This window comes from Plectropomus leopardus, chromosome 19 (genome assembly GCF_026936395.1).
Source record: "Plectropomus leopardus strain MGB_pleo_1.0 chromosome 19, ASM2693639v1, whole genome shotgun sequence".
NCBI lineage: Eukaryota > Metazoa > Chordata > Actinopteri > Perciformes > Serranidae > Plectropomus > Plectropomus leopardus.
Genome location: NC_142194.1, coordinates 1,507,542 through 1,531,366, shown reverse-complemented (window position 1 = coordinate 1,531,366; position 23,825 = coordinate 1,507,542). Strand labels below are relative to the sequence as shown.

Genomic DNA, 23,825 nt, shown 5'->3' with positions numbered 1-23,825 from the left:
ATGAATGATTTATGATTTAGAGATATTTAAGATTTTCACTGGCCTCCATGCTGCTTTACTGTATATTAATCATCCAGCCTGTCGTCCGTAACGCTGAATTTGACACACCAGAAAAAAACACAGAAAGGCACGACTCTGGTCTACTGGCAAAAGGAAGAGTCCCCTATTTTTAAAGTGTTTTATCATGTTAAAAAAACGACATGTATGCGCCTATTTTGGTGGAAAAAGGGAACAAGCAACAGTCGTGGTTGCGCGTCATGTTCATGTTTACATACACTGAGCACGATTGGCTATAAAGAGGTCACTTGGTAATTGTTAGCTTCACAAAAAGGTCAAATAATTAAACATTATGACACTTTTTGGCATTATTCTTCATATGTTGTACGGAGGGCAAAATTATTGTACAGTATAATTATTGTACTGAATATCTGCAATGCTGCAGACTCCTCTTTCCCCATTTTCCATTTAAAAATGACTGATATTGTATAATGTGTTTTTTTGTTTGGTTTTAACAGTCTTCAGTACAGATCTGATGTAGGCTGATTTTTGTGTTTGAAGAGCTTGAAATAAAACTGAGCTGTCATAGTTTCAGGCATGCATGGAAAGGCACTGAGCGTGTTTGAAGTAAATTTCCGTCACAGTGAAACCGTTTTTCATTCTGTTGAACACGTCGAGAACACGTAAAAGTGAGGTCAGAGGTCAGCCCTTATGAGATGTGTTCACACAGTTAAAGATGACCGACTGAAACAAAGAGAGGAGAAACAGAAAGGCACTCTAAGAACCAGGAGGGTTTCTAATGAGGGGGGTGCAGTGTTAAAGGTGGAGCAGCCAAGGCCACGAATCAATTAATCAACGTTAATGATCACGTCGTCTGCAAAGAAAAAGCCCAAATTCAAATCAATTGCAATTAAGACCAAACTGTCTTCAGAGTTGAACCAAATTAATTTGGGCCAATTTTTTTTTCTTTGTGTCGAGCTGAAACGTCTTGTTCTGGAAATAATTTCCTGGTCGATTTGCTGATGAGGAAATTGATAATTAGCTTGATTGGTTTTATTAGTGGGAATTTTAATGAAACAGCAAACAGCTAACAACAAAACGTCTGATTTAAGCTTTGTTTTTAACCCTTTGAAACCTAAACATTGGTTTATTTGTGCTGTGTTCAAACGCCTTTTAGAAGCTATTTAAAACTTAGAAACCTGAGCAAATTTGTTTGATTTCTTTAAAAAAAAATTTAAAAAGGGAAAGAAGGCAATGACCAACTAGGCGAGTAATATCCCACAAATTGTGAGAAATTAATAACAACAATTTGTTTTAACAAAGGGGGGAGGATTATGATAAGATTATGAATAAAATGAAGTAAAAAAGGAAAATGTCCAGAAAAGGATATGTTTAATGAAATTATGAAAGAATAATTGAAATTATGTTACAGAAAAAAAAAACATGGGAAAAATGCAATGAGCAGCATGGTAAGGAATGTTCCACAAGTTGCAGAAACTGGTAGATTCAGAAAATTATTTTTTAAAAAGCCAGGAAAAATGTTTTAAAAATGTAAAAAAAAAAAAAATGAAATGTAGGGTAAAGAGAAAAAAACCCAGGGATTTTTTTTTTATAATAAATATAATTACATATTTAAACTCAAGTTATAAAATAATATAATTTTTAAAGCACTCTTTCGGGGTTGTTTCTTTATTGTTGTTTGTTGGTTTTAAACTTTTTGTCTAATTTTTATTCCATTAAATTTTTTTTTTTTTTTTTTTTACTAATTATTTTGTACTTTTAACTTTTTTTAGGGTCATATCTACGTGCTTGCTCATTTCCTTCCTTCCATGTTATTTAAAAAACAAAACAAAAACAATTTGCTCTTTTTTTAAAGGGTTAAAGGATTACTTACTTATGAATTATTAGATGTGTTATTTGGTTTGTGGTTGAAATGGAGGGAAAATTGACAGATGATATAAGTTGCAAAGATTTCGTCAAGTTTAAAAGACGTATTCCTGCTCAAATAAAAAACATATTTTCATATTTACTGTTATAGTTTAAATAATCAGATTTATTTCCAGAACTCAGGCCAGAAAATGAAAAAGAGGCACGTTTCTGCTCAGCTGTAGATTAAAAAATTGAGCAAAAATCATCAAAATAAAAGGACCTTGGCGATGGCACATGTATGTTTTGTTTTTGTTTTTATTTTTGATAGTTGTATAGGAGGTCTATTCTGACCTGTGTCAATAGCTTCTGCTTCATCCCAGCCTCTCTCTCTGTCTGTCCAAATGTCCCTCCTCCCCTCCGATGAAGCAGTTGTAATGTCATTATATGTCAATGGACCAGAAACCCTTGCCAGTCTGTAATCCTTAGTAACCTGCACGAGATCATAGACAGTCAAGTGTAAATTAAAAAAATCAAAAGGATAGATGGAGAGAAGGAGAGGAGATAGATAACACGGGTGTCCACATTGACATATAATCTGCAATAAGACGTGACACAGTGACAGAACCAGGAGTTATGGACGGGGATGTTGGAGACAAACTCTTATTGCTAAAGGGCGACACACCCAACGTTTACTGCCTGCTCACACTTTAGTTTATGGATCCACGTCAAAGCTTCGCCTCCGTTTTGTCCCCTGTCACATGACTCAAACCTGCCTCCTTCGTGTGTGTTGTGTGTGTGTGTGTGTGTGTGTGTGTGTGTGTGTGTGTGTGTGTTTGGCACAGGAGGTGAATGTTGGCATGTGGAGGTAGAAATGCAGGTCTGAGGTCAGTTTTATGTTCAAGTGTAGTTTTAATGAGAGCTCGGAGAAGCAAAGTGTCCCAGCTCCAGACTAAATAGTTTTAACTGTACGGTGTCAACGGTGTGAACGAAGTAACGGTGCTGTGGTCTGTGTGAAACTGACGGAAGATTTTATCCCCCAAAGATAAGAACTTACAGTGTAGAAAATGCTGAAATCGTGAACATGCTAAAAACATTTGGTGCATTTTACGTGCTTTTCATTCTTCATTTTTTGATTATTTTGGCTGCGTTTGTGCATAAAAGCGTATATTTTGGCAAGATTGTGTTTTGTTTTTTATTTCCCAACTTTTTTTATTTTGTGTATTTTTGAAACAAAAGCACAAGGAAAAGTAGTTACGTTTAAAAAAAACAAACAACAAAAAAACCATCACGGTTTGGCTCAACATTCATACGGGAAATAAACAGCGGGCTCCCCAGGGAAAGTCCGGGGTTTGTTAGACCGCAGACGTGGGTCCTGTCTGTCAGTTTAAGTGATTCCTGTATGTTTGAGTGCTGTTTTCAATTAGTTTTAAGCATATTTTGATGATATCATGGATGGCAGTTATCTTGGCCACGGTAGTTGTGACATGAAATTTTCACAGTCTGTTATTGGATTCACATACAATAAAATGTGATCAAATCCACTAAATCCAATAAATCGATCTTTTTTGTTGTTTTGCTTGTTGTGAGCAACTCTGCAGCTCTTTTTAACGTAAAAGAAAGACTCTTCCATTTTTCGTCGGGCCGTTCTCGCCTTTAAACTTCAACAAGCGCTTTGTTATCTCTGTCCCAGATGTTTGGACAGAAATTGGGAAAAAGGCTTTGGGTATTCAGCACCCTCAGCCTGGAGTTTGTTGCAGAGTGACTTGAAACTGAAATGATTTCAATCTAAAGTGAAAGACTCAGAAACAGCTTCTACAGGATATCGATGTTTTTAGGCTGCCTGGTTGTATAACTGACCTCCAGAAAGTTCTCTTTTGACTCATAGAAAGTTCTCTTTTAATGCAAATTTTGGTGCTTGTGAATTGTTACCTTTACAAATGAGATTCACTCAATTGCACCAACCTAGTTAAATAAATGTTGAATTAATAAATTAATTAAATGAAAAATTACAGACCATTTAATGTGTAAACATTTTACAAAAGGCGTAAGCCTGGTACTGGAACACAACAACTAGATCATTTGAGGTAAGAAATAACTTAACTGTGTAAACTATATGTGTTTAAGATGTCTGAAATTCATCATTAAACACTTTTGTGATGACGATAATTCAGTTTAAACTCTGTAAATTGACATTTACCAAAACACTAAACACAAATCAATAATCAGATGCTCCCAACGAGTCGTTGTTGTTAGCGTTTATTAATATTAGAGCGCATTAATGTTTAATTAACTGCTGTTAAACCCTGCGAAGGTGCAACTACTAGCTGAGCTTTCGTCGTAACTTTTGTGTCATTAAAAAGAGAGCGCTCTGGTAATTGACTGGTTTTTATTCAGTAGGCACTTAGTAAAGCTCGAGTATCTATTAGCAAAAACAGCGAATGATGTGAACTGACCGTGATAGTGTCACTGTAAAAGTTAAAAACCCAGGGTGAGCTGCGTGTTAAGGTCCTCTCAAATACGATAAATTACTTTTTTGTCTCTTGACGTCTCGTAAGAATTTCACAGTGAAATTAGAAAGTGTGTGTGTGTGTGTGTGTGTGTGTGTGTGTGTGTGTGTGTGTGTGTGTGTGTGTGTGTGTTTTCATGGTTGTTATCGCTCTCTGCCTGAGCGATCTCTCTCCTGCTAATTATAATCTCTTTTCAGAAACCCTTGGGCGCAGGAAACTACCAATGCCTCACTGCAGAAAATGAGTTTATGACAATAATTTAATAGCGAGCACTTGGACGGTTACGAAGGCGGTACTGTGGGAATTAATCATTAAAGTCTGCGGGTGCACTCGTCTGTTTTAGGCAGCGGGGTTTGCTGGGTAACATGCAGGACATGCCAACAGCATCCTGACTGGTCGGGCTAAGTGTAAGGCCTCGAGTGTTTGCATCAAGGCAAAGAAAAGCTGTTGTTTGATGAGTGTTAGTAACGGTAACGGTGATGGTGTGCTGCGTGCTTCATGTGGTCGTACAGGAGGGGATGAGCTCTGGTGTGTGTAAGTTTCGGAGGTGGTGGGTGTGGAGCGATGAACGGATAAAAGAAAAAATGGAGTTATAATAAGAGACCAAATTTGATTTCAATCAGTGGCCTGGGCTGATGTGGCTCAGAGCACACCTACCTACTCTGTCCTCTCTCACCTCCCTCTGTCCCCCAGCTCTCCACCACTAACTGTCCTAACCCCCTCTCCTCTACAGCTGGGTGTACTGGAGCTCCACTAAGTCGGGGCTCGCGTCTGCGGCTGGATCCTTAAAGTAGAGTGTGGCAGTGTCTTCCCCCCGCTGGCCCGTCCTCCGGGCCCTGTGCTCGGTCACCTCTTTGGGCTGCTCCTGGCGGCAGCGGTTGCTGTTCCACCAAGCCTCCAGCCCGGCCACCAGGCAGGCCAGCAGCAGGCCGGCGGCGAGGATGCAGAAGATGCCGGCGAAGCTGTGCAGCTTGAGGGAGCGGCCGTCCGGGTGCGCGCTGGCGTGGCTGTTGAGGTCGCAGCGGCCCGTCCGAGGCCACCACTTCTGCTTCATGATGTCCAGGTCGCCCTTCTCCTGCAGCTCCAAGATCCTACAGAGGGAAGAATGAGCAGGTGAGTCAAAAACACACTTTAACCTATTAACTTATTACGTAGACTATAGCGTGGCGTCCGAAAAACCATAGAAGTCATATTATGGCATGTTGTCAGACATAGCATGTCATCGAAAATAGCATTAAAACAATTAAAATTGTGCCAAAAAGTTGTACTGCCGCATGTTGTCATGAGCAGTCGCGATCATGCTATAGCACATTTTTTTAAAATCATGCCAAAATGTCATACTACAGCATGCAATTCAAAATCACTCAAAAAAGACATACAACAGCCTGTTGTCCAATATAACGCCAAAAAGTAATAATATAGCATGGGCGCCAAAAAGTGATTTTATAGCATGTCGTCCAAAATCGCTCAGAAAAGTCAAACCATAGCATGTCGTTCTACTTTGCGGGAAAAAGTCATATTGAAGCATGTCGTCCAATATAGCAACAAAAACTAATAATATAGTATGTCATATAAAATTACGTCAAAACGTTACATTATATAACGTCATTCAAACTCGCACCAAAATGTCACACTATAGACCAGTTTGGAGTGGTCGTCATGCTGACGTCACAGCAGTTGCAGTAATAGTAAACTGACAGTGAAGGACTCCTTATTTCAGAAGAAGTTCAAACCTTACAGATGGAAAAAGTCTTGTAGCTCAATAAAAGTCTCACATAGGCGGCTACACAGAAGGACTTAATTTATTCATGAACACTGTTTAACAGCCAATTATGTGTCACCTCGTAGGCCTTTTACTACTCAAGTGGATTTCAGTCAGTATTTAATATTCCTTTAGAATTGAATTCACAAAGGGATGATATAATTATTTAGCCTATTTATTGCCATACTGTACATTATCATCTGCACAGTAAAACACCACACAGCCTCTCTGTGTAAGAATGCGTGTTGATAAACAGGTCGACCCGCAGGTCTGGGACCCGCTTCAGCTGAGGTTATTAGAAAATGTTGCAGGTTTTGGGCGGACGGATCATAAAAATAAAGTGACAAAGCAGTATTCTGAGTAATTTTTTAATAATTAAAAAAAACAAAAACATTGTGCCACCATCTCCTCCTCTCCTCTCTCTCCATCTCTGTCACACAGCAGCAGCCTCATCGTCAGCTGCTGCCCTCCGTTACTCTGCATCTGAGCAGGAAAATCTGTTGAAGTTCGACAGTTTGCTACGACAACGGCAGCGCATTTAAATGCAGCAGCCTGTAACTCCAGCAGCATGTAGCTCCTTGAATCCTTGCTACTTTTTTGCTATATTTTTCAATTTTTTTCGACTCCCCTTCTGATGAAGCACATTTCTACAATAGAGAAGCACTTATCAACATCAGGAAAAGTTGTGTGGAATTTGGACTGAATGCAGCAGACCACGAGAGGATCTCCAACAATGGCATACGCCGAGCGGCCAGTCAGACCAGAGAAATGAAACTGAAAGCGCATTACTAATAAATCTACCTTCTACCTTCTAAATTGTTGTAACTTTGGTGTTCGTTGTCCAATCTGCCTGAAATTTCATAGGTTTGATAAGGGTCCCGGCTTGAACACAGATCTGTATGACAATATTCACTAGTCGTAATAGAGCCACTTAGTGGCCACAGGAAATAACGTTTTTTTTTAATACTTTTACGCACTTGTCCTACACAAATAAACCCATACAGCTGAAATTCTGTCTGTACGATCTTAAGACCTACCTGATTGAAATTGAAACTTTTTCAATTTGTCTGTGGCATAGCATTGAATGCTGATATTTTGCCGTAGAGGGAAAAATTATCACTACTTTATTATATTTCACTGTACACGCTGAAATGTCCTCTAAAACACTGCGTTTCACTTGCATGTATGAAATCAGCACAGAGCTAAAGCGAATGTCGAAAACATATAAAGTGTCAGGAAGTTTGGTTCAGTGGGTAAATCAGGCGGTTAGTGTGCCTGAGGTTCCTGGATCAAGTCTTATCTGGGACAGATGAATTTTGAAGACTACTTTTGAAGTTGGGTTGAGAGACAGGAAGGACAGTCAAGAGACAGGAAGTTTGGGGAAAGACAAGTAGTTAGGTTAAGAGACAGGAAAGTCAGTCAAGCAGTTAGGTTGCCAGTCTGGGGAGATGAAAGAAGGAGATGATACATGAACACTTAAAACGGTTAAAAAAACACAGTTGTCTCCTGAATTTCCATATACTGAATACTGAATTTTCCCTGCCCAGAACAAATTATGATTATTGACCTGACTCATGTATCAGTCGAGAGACGCCACTGCAGACACTGAATTTTCTGTTTCAACACCATATGACCGTTATATCAGCAGAGCAGGGGCAGTGCATATTAAAAATATTTCTGTAAATATGCCAGAGTTAACAAAAGGCTGATTTCCATCTGTAATAATAATAATAATAATAATAATAATAATAATAATAATAATAATAATAATAATAATAATGATAATAACTTTACATATATATGTATGTATATATATTAGTGCTGGGCATAGATTAATTTTTTTAATCTAGATTAATCTCACTGCAATCCTGTAGTTAATCTAGATTAATCTAGATTAAAATTATAGATTTGAATTTTGCCAAAGACATTCAAAATAATATCTATCTATCTAAATGATGAAAATGCATCACAAACTGCTTGAGAAAGCTGTTCTACTATAATATTTGGTAAAGAAAAATAATGTTCCATAAGATTTACTTTGGTAGATTAGATTAACTTTTTTTTCTTTTGTTAAACACAGACATTTAGGAGCACAGGTTCTGTCTCCATGTGGAAAAAGCTTTTTCCTGCTAACTGGAATGAACAGCAGAGGGCGCAGCCTCTGATAACATGACCCTAACTGAACTGTGGGCCTACATTAGAGGTCATGAAGAAGACCATTAACGGTCAGCAGCTCTGTGACACGGCTTGAGCCAAATCACTCCGGTCACTCAGGCAGACCAGCTCCCGCCTTGTTCACGCCCCCTCCGCGTAATTCGCCCAGGTATACATCCGCGCTACAGTGAAATTGGTGCCTTGCTCACTGTATAGACCCAACTTAGTGAATAGTTTATTGCGCGATAATGTCCTTATCGCGCGATAAGAATCCCGCGTTAACGCAGCACGTTAACGCCGTTAACGGCCCAGCACTAATATATATATATAGCACCTTTAAAAACAGAGTTTACAAAGTGCCTTGACAAACAAGGCAAAGCAGAAGTGAGAGGAGTGTCATGCATAAGTAACATGGCGAAAAAAGTAATACCGAACTAAAGCCAGACAAACGAGAGAAACAATCACCAAACAGTAATAACAACAGCAACCCATCCCAGTATGAATAAGTGCTGTTTGAAGAGTGTTTGCAGTAAACACAGAATTAATAGAACTTGTAATGGCCTTAAACATTGCAAGGGCAGAATAAAAATAAATAAATGAAATGACAAAGTAGTCCCTGACCAGATGTAACAGTAGGCTTCCTGTCGATCAGCTGAAATTTTCTTTATTTATACCATAAAATATAATTTGGCTGTAGATTCATACAGTTTAGACACTGATTGTAATTTTGTAGGAAAAATGAAGGCATGGAAAGTTAAGTGATATATCATTTTGGCTGATAAATTACTTGAAGTTGTTCCGAAACAGGTAAAACCAGTGTCAGCTGGTGCGTCTGTCAAAATCAAAGAATATCTGTGAAGAACTGTTAGAGTAAAATCTGAGGCAATTTAGAAACTGTGATGTAATAACATACTTTGTCCATTAGAGTACTGACATGTTATAATATTTAATTGTATGGTATTTTGTTTGTTTGTTTGTGACACAATTGTCTCCTTGTCTTGTGTATGTATAGTTTTTGCCAATTAAATTTCAGCCATGGATTTTGGACTGTTGCATAACCGCTTCCCTTGTGAGGCTCCAACTTCCAACCTAGACTAGACTCCAGCTGGCTGTATTTGTTATTCACGTGGAAATTGGATCTTTGATTGATGGAGTAATGTGGGTTTCTTAACCTGATAAATTAAAGGGATTTATGTTATAATAACAAAGCAATGTGTCTTCATATATTTTTGTGTTTATGTAAATACATGTAAAATATTTGTACACTTGACTAAATAATCAAATGCAAAGACAGTAATTTAACAATATGTTAAGGATTAGTTATATTTATACAGTCTTAAAATTACAACCGGGCCTTTGAGGGCAACCATACCGCTAAAGTGGCCCAGGGTGAAAATGAGTTTGGGACCCGTGCTAAAGCATGTGGTCCAAAATCCCACCAAAAGTTCAAAGTATAGCATGTCTTCCAGAATAGCTCAAAAAAGTCATACTGTAGCATGTCGTCCAAAATTGCGCCAAAAAGTCATACCATAGCACATGTTCAAAAGTCTTACGTCCTCCAAAATCCCACCAAAAGTTCAAAGTATAGCATGTCATAAAAATTGCTCAAAAAAGTTATACTATAGCATGTTGTGAGCAGAAAACAGTACAATATCCAAATAAAAAAAAAGGAGACACATCATGGCAAAGTGGAACAAAAGGTATTTATTGAATCAATTTATACCAAACTGAACCAGAAGAGACAAAATTATTCATAAAACAAGAAAACATTCACAGTGTTGACTGTTGAAGTCCATGGTGTCAGTAGTGTTTGTGAAGCAAGTAAAACAGAAATCCAAAAAACAGAACCAAAACAGAGTGGGGGGAAGGAGATGCAGGTCGTGATTCGCCTGGAGAGCGAACCAATAGCTGCACTGAGGCTTAAATTACTCAAACATTCAAGTTTTCCCAGTTGCACTAAGTAGCACCTGCCTACAACAGAGAGCACAAACACAGGTGAATTAACAGCATGGTGATTACAGCCTTGGGGTCCACGTGTCATTACGTAGCTTGAACGACAAGCTGTAGTATGTTTTTTTGGCACAGTTTTGTACCCAATGCTATGGAGGTGTTTCCCATTAATAACAAAGACTACGGCATGGTCGACTTGCCCCGCCAAAACCTCAGCGGAGCTGGAATGTTAATTACGACCGTATTAAAACAGCGTTGTGTATTTATTTATAGCTCAGTAGAGGCAGAGAGGAGCAGCAGACCGTCAGGCACATTAACAGTGAAACTAAACTGTTCATTCTGCTGGGCGTGAAATTGTCTGTCACTTTTTGAACATATATTTTGACATCTTTTGACATACTATACTATGACGTTTTCGGTCACTTTTTGGACAAAATATATAATGATGTTTTTCCAGCATTCTAAACAATGACATGTCTCAACATGCTATTTTATGTTATTTTCAGCTGTTTTGGCCCCTGTCATGTTTTGACATTTTTCACAATGGCATTTTGATTTTTTGTTTTTTTGTTTTTTTTGGACATGATGTTGTATGATATTTATGTTATGTTATGTTATGTTGTATGCAATTTTTTTTTAACATGCGGTACTATGGCGAATCTCGACATGCTATGCTTTGTGGTATTCAGCGTTTTTTTTAACATACTGTAGGACTGCATTTTTGGCCGTTTTTTCGACATGCCATGTTATGGTGTCTTTTGTCTGTTTCTGCAACGTTCTGCCAAAAAATGTAAAAATAAATAAATAAATAAATGGCCAAACGCCATAGCATAATATGTCGAAAAATGTCAAATTTTGACCCGTTATAAAAATGGCTGTAAACCACATATTATAGCTTGTAGAGACGTGTCATAGCGTACAAAGTGGGAATGGAGGCCAAAAACCTCCAAAAACTTCCTAATTTAGCACGCCAAAAAAATTGACATTTTTCGACATACTACACTATTGCGTTTTTGGCCATTTTTTCAAAATTTGTTGCAACGGCATGGCTTGGCAGCCTATTTTATGCAGTTTTCAGGTGTTTTCAGCTATTTTTGAAACATGCCATTTTTTGACATTCTCACATTTTTGCCATACTATAGCCTTGCTTTTTGGGTCAATTTTTCGACATGCCATTTTGTGGTGGTTTTGGCCATTTTTGCAACATTCTTTGCCATGGCGTGTCTTGGCAGCCTATTTTATGCAGTTTTCAGGTGTTTTCAGCTATGTTTGAAACATGCCATTTGTTGACATTTTGACATTTTTGCCATACTATAGCCTTGCTTTTTTGGTCATTTTTCAACATGCCAGTTTGTGGTGTTTTTGGCCATTTTTGCAACATTGTTTGCCATGGCGTGTCTTGGCAGCCTATTTTATGCAGTTTTCAGGTGTTTTCAGCTATTTTTGAAACATGCCATTTTTTGACATTTTGACTTTTTTGCCATACTATAGCCTTGCTTTTTGGGTCAATTTTCCAACATGCCATTTTGTGGTGGTTTTGGCCATTTTTGCAACATTGTTTGCCATGGCGTGTCTTGGTAGCCTATTTTATGCAGTTTTCAGGTGTTTTCAGCTATGTTTGAAACATGCCATTTGTTGACATTTTGACATTTTTGCCATACTATAGCCTTGCTTTTTTGGTCATTTTTCAACATGCCAGTTTGTGGTGTTTTTGGCCATTTTTGCAACATTCTTTGCCATGGCGTGTCTTGGCAGCCTATTTTATGCAGTTTTCAGGTGTTTTCAGCTATTTTTGAAACATGCCATTTTTTGACATTCTCACATTTTTGCCATACTATAGCCTTGCTTTTTGGGTCATTTTTCAACATGCCATTTTGTGGTGTTTTTGGCCATTTTTGCAACATTCTTTGCCATGGCGTGTCTTGGCAGCCTATTTTATGCAGTTTTCAGGTGTTTTCAGCTATTTTCGAAACATGCCATTTTTTGCCATTTTGACATTTTTGCCATACTATAGCCTTGCTTTTTGGGCCAATTTTTCTACATGCCCTTTTGTGGTGTTTTTGGCCATTTTTGCAACATTGTTTGCCATGGCGTGTCTTGGCAGCCTATTTTATGCAGTTTTCAGGTGTTTTCAGCTATTTTTGAAACATGCCATTTTTTGACATTTTGACATTTTTGCCATACTATAGCCTTGCTTTTTGGGTCAATTTTTCAACATGCCATTTTGTGGTGTTTTTGGCCATTTTTGCAACATTGTTTGCCATGGCGTGTCTTGGCAGCCTATTTTATGCAGTTTTCAGGTGTTTTCAGCTATTTTTGAAACATGCCATTTTTTGACATTTTGACATTTTTGCCATACTATAGCCTTGCTTTTTGGGTCAATTTTTCGACATGCCATTTTGTGGTGTTTTTGGCCATTTTTGCAACATTCTTTGCCATGGCGTGTCTTGGCAGCCTATTTTATGCAGTTTTCAGGTGTTTTCAGCTATTTTTGAAACATGCCATTTTTTGACATTCTCACATTTTTGCCATACTATAGCCTTGCTTTTTGGGTCAATTTTTCGACATGCCATTTTGTGGTGGTTTTGGCCATTTTTGCAACATTGGTTGCCATGGCGTGTCTTGGCAGCCTATTTTATGCAGTTTTCAGGTGTTTTCAGCTATTTTTGAAACATGCCATTATTTGACATTCTCACATTTTTGCCATACTATAGCCTTGCTTTTTGGGTCAATTTTTCGACATGCCATTTTGTGGTGTTTTTGGCCATTTTTGCAACATTGTTTGCCATGGCGTGTCTTGGCAGCCTATTTTATGCAGTTTTCAGGTGTTTTCAGCTATTTTTGAAACATGCCATTTTTTGACATTTTGACTTTTTTGCCATACTATAGCCTTGCTTTTTGGGTCAATTTTTCGACATGCCATTTTGTGGTGTTTTTGGCCATTTTTGCAACATTGTTTGCCATGGCGTGTCTTGGCAGCCTATTTTGTGCAGTTTTCAGGTGTTTTCAGCTATTTTTGAAACATGCCATTTTTGACATTTTGACATTTTGCCATACTATAGCCTTGCTTTTTGGTCATTTTCAACATGCCAGTTTGTGATGTTTTTGGCCATTTTTGCAACATTGTTTGCCATGGCGTGTCTTGGCAGCCTATTTTATGCAGTTTTCAGGTGTTTTCAGCTATTTTGAAACATGCCATTTTTGACATTTTGACATTTTGCCATACTATAGCCTTGCTTTTTGGGTCAATTTTTCGACATGCCATTTTGTGGTGTTTTTGGCCATTTTGCAACATTGTTTGCCATGGCGTGTCTTGGCAGCCTATTTTATGCAGTTTTCAGGTGTTTTCAGCTATTTTGAAACATGCCATTTTTGACATTTTGACATTTTGCCATCCTATACCCTGGTTTTTTTGGTCATTTTTCAACATGCCATTTTGTGATGTTTTTGGCCATTTTTGCAACATTGTTTGCCATGGCGTGTCTTGGCAGCCTATTTTATGCAGTTTTCAGGTGTTTTCAGCTATTTTTGAAACATGCCATTTTTTGACATTTTGACATTTTTGCCATACTATAGCCTTGCTTTGTTGGTCATTTTCAACATGCCATTTTGTGATGTTTTGGCCATTTTTGCAACATTGTTTGCCATGGCGTGTCTTGGCAGCCTATTTTGTGCAGTTTTCAGGTGTTTTCAGCTATTTTTGAAACATGCCATTTTTGACATTTTGACATTTTGCCATACTATAGCCTTGCTTTTTGGTCATTTTTCAACATGCCATTTTGTGATGTTTTTGGCCATTTTGCAACATTGTTTGCCATGGCGTGTCTTGGCAGCCTATTTTATGCAGTTTTCAGGTGTTTTCAGCTATTTTGAAACATGCCATTTTTGACATTCTCACATTTTGCCATACTATAGCCTTGCTTTTTGGGTCAATTTTTCAACATGCCATTTTGTGGTGTTTTTGGCCATTTTGCAACATTGTTTGCCATGGCGTGTCTTGGCAGCCTATTTTATGCAGTTTTCAGGTGTTTTCAGCTATTTTTGAAACATGCCATTTTTGACATTTTGACTTTTTGCCATACTATAGCCTTGCTTTTTGGGTCAATTTTCAACATGCCATTTTGTGGTGTTTTTGGCCATTTTGCAACATTGTTTGCCATGGCGTGTCTTGGCAGCCTATTTTATGCAGTTTTCAGGTGTTTTCAGCTATTTTGAAACATGCCATTTTTGACATTTTGACTTTTTGCCATACTATAGCCTTGCTTTTTGGGTCAATTTTTCAACATGCCATTTTGTGGTGTTTTTGGCCATTTTGCAACATTGTTTGCCATGGCGTGTCTTAGCAGGCTATTTTATGCAGATTTCAGGTGTTTTCAGCTATTTTTGAAATATGTCATTTTTTGACATATTGACATTTTGCCATACTATAGCCTTGCTTTTTGGGTCAATTTTTTGACATGCCATTTTGTGGTCATTTTGGCCATCTTTGCAACATTGTTTGCTATGGCGTGTCTTGGTAGCCTATTTTATGCAGTTTTCAGCTGTTTTTGAAATATGCCATTTTTTGACATATTGACATTTTGCCATACTATAGCCTTGATTTTTGGGTCAATTTTTTGACATCCCATTTTGTGGTGGTTTTGGCCTTTTTTGCAACATTGTTTGCCATGGCGCGTCTTGGCAGCCTATTTTATGCAGTTTTCAGGTGTTTTCAGCTATTTTTGAAACATGCCATTTTTGACATTTTGACATTTTTGCCATACTATAGCCTTGCTTTTTGGGTCATTTTCAACATGCCATTTTGTGGTGTTTTTGGCCATTTTGCAACATTGTTTGCCATGGCGTGTCTTGGCAGCCTATTTTATGCAGTTTTCAGGTGTTTTCAGCTATTTTTGAAACATGCCATTTTTGACATTTTGACATTTTTGCCATACTATAGCCTTGCTTTTTGGTCATTTTCAACATGCCATTTTGTGGTGTTTTGGCCATTTTGCAACATTGTTTGCCATGGCGTGTCTTGGCAGCCTATTTTATGCAGTTTTCAGGTGTTTTCAGCTATTTTTGAAACATGCCATTTTTTGACATTTTGACTTTTTTGCCATACTATAGCCTTGCTTTTTGGGTCAATTTTTCGACATGCCATTTTGTGGTGTTTTTGGCCGTTTTTGCAACATTGTTTGCCATGGCGTGTCTTGGCAGCCTATTTTGTGCAGTTTTCAGGTGTTTTCAGCTATTTTTGAAACATGCCATTTTTGACATTTTGACTTTTTGCCATACTATAGCCTTGCTTTTTGGGTCAATTTTTCGACATGCCATTTTGTGGTGTTTTGGCCATTTTGCAACATTGTTTGCCATGGCGTGTCTTGGCAGCCTATTTTATGCAGTTTTCAGGTGTTTTCAGCTATTTTTGAAACATGCCATTTTTTGACATTCTCACATTTTTGCCATACTATAGCCTTGCTTTTTGGGTCAATGTTCAAAATGCCATTTTGTGGTGTTTTCGGCCATTTTGCAACATTGTTTGCCATGGCGTGTCTTGGCAGACTAATTTATGCAGTTTTCAGGTGTTTTCAGCTATTTTTGAAACATGCCATTTTTTGCCATTTTGACATTTTTGCCATACTATAGCCTTGCTTTTTGGGTCAATTTTTCGACATGCCATTTTGTGGTGTTTTTGGCCATTTTTGCAACATTGTTTGCCATGGCGTGTCTTGGCAGCCTATTTTATGCAGTTTTCAGGTGTTTTCAGCTATTTTTGAAACATGCCATTTTTTGACATTTTGACATTTTTGCCATACTATAGCCTTGCTTTTTGGGTCAATTTTTCGACATGCCATTTTGTGGTGGTTTGGCCATTTTTGCAACATTATTTGCCATGGCGTGTCTTGGCAGCCTATTTTATGCAGTTTTCAGGTGTTTTCAGCTACTTTTGAAACATGCAATTTTTGACATTTTGACTTTTTTGCCATACTATAGCCTTGCTTTTTGGGTCAATTTTTCGACATGCCAGTTTGTGTGTTTTTTGGCCATTTTGCAACATTGTTTGCCATGGCATGTCTTGGCAGGCTATTTTATGCAGATTTCAGGTGTTTTCAGCTATTTTTGAAACATGCCATTTTTTGACATTTTGACTTTTTGCCATACTATAGCCTTGCTTTTTGGTTCAATTTTTCGACATGCCATTTTGTGGTGTTTTTGGCCATTTTTGCAACATTCTTTGCCATGGCGTGTCTTGGCAGCCTATTTTATGCAGTTTTCAGGTGTTTTCAGCTATTTTTGAAACATGCCATTTTTTGACATTCTCACATTTTTGCCATACTATAGCCTTGCTTTTTGGGTCATTTTTCAACATGCCATTTTGTGGTGTTTTTGGCCATTTTTGCAACATTGTTTGCCATGGCGTGTCTTGGCAGCCTATTTTATGCAGTTTTCAGGTGTTTTCAGCTATTTTTGAAACATGCCATTTTTTGACATTTTGACATTTTTGCCATACTATAGCCTTGCTTTTTGGGTCAATTTTTCGACATGCCATTTTGTGGTGTTTTTGGCCATTTTTGCAACATTGTTTGCCATGGCGTGTCTTGGCAGCCTATTTTATGCAGTTTTCAGGTGTTTTCAGCTATTTTTGAAACATGCCATTTTTTGACATTTTGACTTTTTTGCCATACTATAGCCTTGCTTTTTGGGTCAATTTTTCGACATGCCATTTTGTGGTGTTTTTGGCCGTTTTTGCAACATTGTTTGCCATGGCGTGTTTTGGCAGCCTATTTTATGCAGTTTTCAGGTGTTTTCAGCTATTTTTGAAACATGCCATTTTTTGCCATTTTGACATTTTTGCCATACTATAGCCTTGCTTTTTGGGTCAATTTTTCGACATGCCATTTTGTGGTGGTTTTGGCCATTTTTGGAACATTGTTTGCCATGGCGTGTTTTGGCAGCCTATTTTATGCAGTTTTCAGGTGTTTTCAGCTATTTTTGAAACATGCCATTTTTTGCCATTTTGACATTTTTGCCATACTATAGCCTTGCTTTTTGGGTCAATTTTTCGACATGCCATTTTGTGGTGTTTTTGGCCATTTTTGCAACATTGTTTGCCATGGCGTGTCTTGGCAGCCTATTTTATGCAGTTTTCAGGTGTTTTCAGCTATTTTTGAAACATGCCATTTTTTGACATTCTCACATTTTTGCCATACTATAGCCTTGCTTTTTGGGTCAATTTTTCAACATGCCATTTTGTGGTGTTTTTGGCCATTTTTGCAACATTGTTTGCCATGGCGTGTCTTGGCAGCCTATTTTATGCAGTTTTCAGGTGTTTTCAGCTATTTTTGAAACATGCCATTTTTTGACATTCTCACATTTTTGCCATACTATAGCCTTGCTTTTTGGGTCAATTTTTCGACATGCCATTTTGTGGTGTTTTTGGCCATTTTTGCAACATTCTTTGCCATGGCGTGTCTTGGCAGCCTATTTTATGCAGTTTTCAGGTGTTTTCAGCTATTTTTGAAACATGCCATTTTTTGACATTTTGACATTTTTGCCATACTATAGCCTTGCTTTTTGGGTCAATTTTCAACATGCCATTTTGTGGTGTTTTTGGCCATTTTGCAACATTGTTTGCCATGGCGTGTCTTGGCAGCCTATTTTATGCAGTTTTCAGGTGTTTTCAGCTATTTTTGAAACATGCCATTTTTTGACATTTTGACATTTTTGCCATACTATAGCCTTGCTTTTTGGGTCATTTTTCAACATGCCATTTTGTGGTGTTTTTGGCCATTTTTGCAACATTGTTTGCCATGGCGTGTCTTGGCAGCCTATTTTATGCAGTTTTCAGGTGTTTTCAGCTCATTTTGAAACATGCCATTTTTTGACATTTTGACATTTTGCCATACTATAGCCTTGCTTTTTGGGTCAATTTCTCCACATGCCATTTTGTGGTGTTTTTGGCCATTTTTGCAACATTGTTTGCCATGGCGTGTCTTGGCAGCCTATTTTATGCAGTTTTCAGGTGTTTTCAGCTATTTTTGAAACATGCCATTTTTTAACATTTTGACATTTTTGCCATACTATAGCCTTGCTTTTTGGGTCAATTTTTCGACATGCCATTTTGTGGTGCTTTTGGCCATTTTTGGAACATTCTTTGCCATGGCGTGTCTTGGCAGACTAATTTATGCAGTTTTCAGGTGTTTTCAGCTATTTTTGAAACATGCCATTATTTGACATTTTGACATTTTTGCCATACTATAGCCTTGCTTTTTGGGTCATTTTTCAACATGCCATTTTGTGGTGTTTTTGGCCATTTTGCAACATTATTTGCCATGGCGTGTCTTGGCAGCCTATTTTATGCAGTTTTCAGGTGTTTTCAGCTATTTTTGAAACATGCCATTTTTTGACATTTTGACTTTTTTGCCATACTATAGCCTTGCTTTTTGGGTCAATTTTTCAACATGCCATTTTGTGGTGTTTTTGGCCATTTTTGCAACATTGTTTGCCATGGCGTGTCTTGGCAGCCTATTTTATGCAGTTTTCAGGTGTTTTCAGCTATTTTTGAAACATGCCATTTTTTGACATTTTGACATTTTTGCCATACTATAGCCTTGCTTTTGGGTCAATTTTTCGACATGCCATTTTGTGGTGTTTTTGGCCATTTTGCAACATTCTTTGCCATGGCGTGTCTTGGCAGACTATTTTATGCAGTTTTCAGGTGTTTTCAGCTATTTTTGAAACATGCCATTTTTTAACATTTTGACATTTTTGCCATACTATAGCCTTGCTTTTTGGGTCAATTTTTCGTCATGCCATTTTGTGGTGTTTTTGGCCATTTTTGCAACATTGTTTGCCATGGCGTGTTTTGGCAGCCTATTTTAGGCAGTTTTCAGGTGTTTTCAGCTATTTTTGAAACATGCCATTTTTTGCCATTTTGACCATACTATAGCCTTGCTTTTTGGGTCATTTTTCAACATGCCAGTTTGTGATGTTTTTGGCCATTTTTGCAACATTGTTTGCCATGGCGTGTCTTGGCAGCCTATTTTATGCAGTTTTCAGGTGTTTTCAGCTATTTTTGAAACATGCCATTTTTTGACATTTTGACTTTTTTGCCATACTATAGCCTTGCTTTTTGGGTCAATTTTTCAACATGCCATTTTGTGGTGTTTTTGGCCATTTTTGCAACATTGTTTGCCATGGCGTGTCTTGGCAGCCTATTTTATGCAGTTTTCAGGTGTTTTCAGCTATTTTTGAAACATGCCATTTTTGACATTTTGACATTTTTGCCATACTATAGCCTTGCTTTTTGGGTCATTTTCAACATGCCATTTTGTGGTGTTTTTGGCCATTTTGCAACATTGTTTGCCATGGCGTGTCTTGGCAGACTAATTTATGCAGTTTTCAGGTGTTTTCACCTATTTTTGAAACATGCCATTGTTTGACATTCTCACGTTTTTGTCATACTATAGCCTTGCTTTTTGGGTCAGTTTTTCGACATGCCATTTTGTGGTGTTTTTGGCCATTTTTGCAACATTCTTTGCCATGGCGTGTTTTGGCAGCCTATTTTATGCAGTTTTCAGGTGTTTTCAGCTATTTTTGAAACATGCCATTATTTGACATTCTCACATTTTTGCCATACTATAGCCTTGCTTTTTGGGTCAATTTTTAAAAATGCCATTTTGTGGTGTTTTTGGCCATTTTGCAACATTGTTTGCCATGGCGTGTCTTGGCAGCCTATTTTATGCAGTTTTCAGGTGTTTTCAGCTATTTTTGAAACATGCCATTTTTTGACATTTTGACATTTTTGCCATACTATAGCCTTGCTTTTTGGGTCATTTTCAACATGCCATTTTGTGGTGTTTTTGGCCATTTTGCAACATTGTTTGCCATGGCGTGTCTTGGCAGCCTATTTTATGCAGTTTTCAGGTGTTTTCAGCTATTTTTGAAACATGCCATTTTTGACATTTTGACATTTTCGCCATACTATAGCCTTGCTTTTTGGGTCATTTTTCAACATGCCATTTTTTATGGTGTTTTTGGCCATTTTTGCAACATTGTTTGCCATGGCGTGTCTTGGCAGCCTATTTTATGCAGTTTTCAGGTGTTTTCAGCTATTTTTGAAACATGCCATTTTTTGACATTTTGACATTTTTGCCATACTATAGCCTTGCTTTTTGGGTCATTTTTCAACATGCCATTTTGTGGTGTTTTTGGCCATTTTTGCAACATTGTTTGCCATGGCGTGTCTTGGCAGCCTATTTTATGCAGTTTTCAGGTGTTTTCAGCTATTTTTGAAACATGCCGTTTTTGACATTTTGACATTTTGCCATACTATAGCCTTGCTTTTTGGGTCATTTTTCAACATGCCATTTTGTGATGTTTTTGGCCATTTTGCAACATTGTTTGCCATGGCGTGTCTTGGCAGCCTATTTTATGCAGTTTTCAGGTGTTTTCAGCTATTTTGAAACATGCCATTTTTGACATTTTGACTTTTTGCCATACTATAGCCTTGCTTTTTGGGTCAATTTTCAACATGCCATTTTGTGGTGTTTTTGGCCATTTTGCAACATTCTTTGCCATGGCGTGTCTTGGCAGCCTATTTTATGCAGTTTTCAGGTGTTTTCAGCTATTTTTGAAACATGCCATTTTTTGCCATTTTGCCATTTTTGCCATACTATAGCCTTGGTTTTCGGGTCATTTTTCAACATGCCATTTTGTGGTGTTTTTGGCCATTTTTGCAACATTGTTTGCCATGGCGTGTTTTGGCAGCCTATTTTATGCAGTTTTCAGGTGTTTTCAGCTATTTTTGAAACATGCCATTTTTTGACATTTTGACATTTTTGCCATACTATAGCCTTGCTTTTTGGGTCATTTTTCAACATGCCAGTTTGTGATGTTTTTGGCCATTTTTGCAACATTGTTTGCCATGGCGTGTCTTGGCAGCCTATTTTATGCAGTTTTCAGGTGTTTTCAGCTATTTTTGAAACATGCCATTTTTTGACATTTTGCCATTTTTGCCATACTATAGCCTTGCTTTTTGGGTCAATTTTTCAACATGCCATTTTGTGGTGTTTTTGGCCATTTTGCAACATTGTTTGCCATGGCGTGTCTTGGCAGCCTATTTTATGCAGTTTTCAGGTGTTTTCAGCTATTTTTGAAACATGCCATTTTTGACATTTTGACATTTTTGCCATACTATAGCCTTGCTTTTTGGGTCATTGTTCAACATGCCATTTTGTGGTGTTTTTGGCCATTTTTGCAACATTCTTTGCCATGGCGTGTCTTGGCAGCCTATTTTAGGCAGTTTTCAGGTGTTTTCAGCTATTTTTGAAACATGCCATTTTTTGCCATTTTGCCATTTTTGCCATACTATAGCCTTTCTTTTTGGGTCAATTTTTCAACATGCCATTTTGTGGTGTTTTTGGCCATTTTTGCAACATTGTTTGCCATGGCGTGTCTTGGCAGCCTATTTTATGCAGTTTTCAGGTGTTTTCAGCTATTTTTGAAACATGCCATTTTTTGACATTTTGACTTTTTTGCCATACTATAGCCTTGCTTTTTGGGTCATTTTTCAACATGCCAGTTTGTGGTGTTTTTGGCCGTTTTTGCAACATTGTTTGCCATGGCGTGTCTTGGCAGCCTATTTTATGCAGTTTTCAGGTGTTTTCAGCTATTTTTGAAACATGCCATTTTTGACATTTTGACATTTTTGCCATACTATAGCCTTGCTTTTGGGTCATTTTTCAACATGCCATTTTGTGGTGTTTTTGGCCATTTTTGCAACATTCTTTACCATGGCGTGTCCTGACAGGCTGTCTTATGCAGTTTTCAGGTGTCTTCAGCTATTTTTGAAATATGTCATTTTTTGACATCGTCACATTTTTGCCATACTATAGCCTTGCTTTTTGGGTCAATTTTTTCAACATGCCATTTTAAGGTGTTTTTGGCCATTTTTTCAAAATTCATTGCAATGGCATGTCTTGGCAGCCTATTTTATGCAGTTTTCAGGTGTTTTCAGCTATTTTTGAAACATGCCATTTTTTGCCATTTTGCCATTTTTGCCATACTATAGCCTTGCTTTTTGGGTCATTTTTCAACATGCCATTTTGTGGTGTTTTTGGCCATTTTTGCAACATTCTTTGCCATGGCGTGTCTTGGCAGACTAATTTATGCAGTTTTCAGGTGTTTTCAGCTATTTTTGAAACATGCCATTTTTTAACATTTTGACATTTTTGCCATACTATAGCCTTGCTTTTTGGGTCAATTTTTCGACATGCCATTTTGTGGTGTTTTGGCCATTTTGCAACATTGTTTGCCATGGCGTGTCTTGGCAGCCTATTTTATGCAGTTTTCAGGTGTTTTCAGCTATTTTTGAAACATGCCATTTTTGACATTTTGACATTTTTGCCATACTATAGCCTTGCTTTTTGGTCAATTTCAACATGCCATTTTGTGGTGTTTTTGGCCATTTTGCAACATTGTTTGCCATGGCGTGTCTTGGCAGGCTATTTTATGCAGTTTTCAGGCGTTTTCAGCTATTTTTGAAACATGTCATTTTTTAACATTTTGATGTTTTTGCCATACTATAGCCTTGCTTTTTGGGTCAATTTTTCGACATGCCATTTTGTGGTGTTTTTGGCCATTTTTGCAACATTCTTTGCCATGGCGTGTCTTGGCAGCCTATTTTATGCAGTTTTCAGGTGTTTTCAGCTATTTTTGAAACATGCCATTTTTTGACATTCTCACATTTTTGCCATACTATAGCCTTGCTTTTTGGGTCAATTTTTCGACATGCCATTTTGTGGTGTTTTTGGCCATTTTTGCAACATTCTTTGCCATGGCGTGTCTTGGCAGCCTATTTTATGCAGTTTTCAGGTGTTTTCAGCTATTTTTGAAACATGCCATTTTTGACATTTTGACATTTTTGCCATACTATAGCCTTGCTTTTGGGTCATTTTTCAACATGCCATTTTGTGGTGTTTTGGCCATTTTGCAACATTGTTTGCCATGGCGTGTCTTGGCAGCCTATTTTATGCAGTTTTCAGGTGTTTTCAGCTATTTTTGAAACATGCCATTTTTGACATTTTGACATTTTTGCCATACTATAGCCTTGCTTTTGGGTCATTTTTCAACATGCCATTTTGTGGTGTTTTTGGCCATCTTTGCAACATTGTTTGCCATGGCGTGTCTTGGCAGCCTATTTTATGCAGTTTTCAGGTGTTTTCAGCTATTTTTGAAACATGCCATTTTTGACATTTTGACATTTTGCCATACTATAGCCTTGCTTTTTTGGGTCAATTTTTCAACATGCCATTTTGTGGTGTTTTTGGTCATTTTGCAACATTGTTTGCCATGGCGTGTCTTTGCAGCCTATTTTATGCAGTTTTCAGGTGTTTTCAGCTATTTTGAAACATGCCATTTTTGACATTTTGACATTTTTGCCATACTATAGCCTTGCTTTTTGGGTCAATTTTTCAACATGCCATTTTGTGGTGTTTTTGGCCATTTTGCAACATTGTTTGCCATGGCGTGTCTTGGCAGCCTATTTTATGCAGTTTTCAGGTGTTTTCAGCTATTTTGAAACATGCCATTTTTTGACATTT

General features: G+C 37.7%; 1 protein-coding gene across 2 annotated transcripts in view; it reads right to left on the bottom strand.

Annotated features, from left to right (window-relative positions):
• Positions 1-23,825, bottom strand: part of grid1b (glutamate receptor, ionotropic, delta 1b) — a 620,249-nt gene that overhangs the window by 4,779 nt on the left and 591,645 nt on the right. Inside the window, exons 16-17 of one of the 2 annotated variants that reach the window (XM_088069738.1) lie at positions 5,224-5,464; positions 2,218-2,356 (exon numbers count right to left, since the gene is read on the bottom strand). In XM_088069738.1, the coding sequence (XP_087925864.1) occupies positions 2,218-2,356; positions 5,224-5,464 (380 nt within the window). The remainder of the gene's footprint in view (positions 1-2,217; positions 2,357-5,223; positions 5,465-23,825) is intronic. The other variant, XM_088069739.1, reaches the window with a different exon arrangement.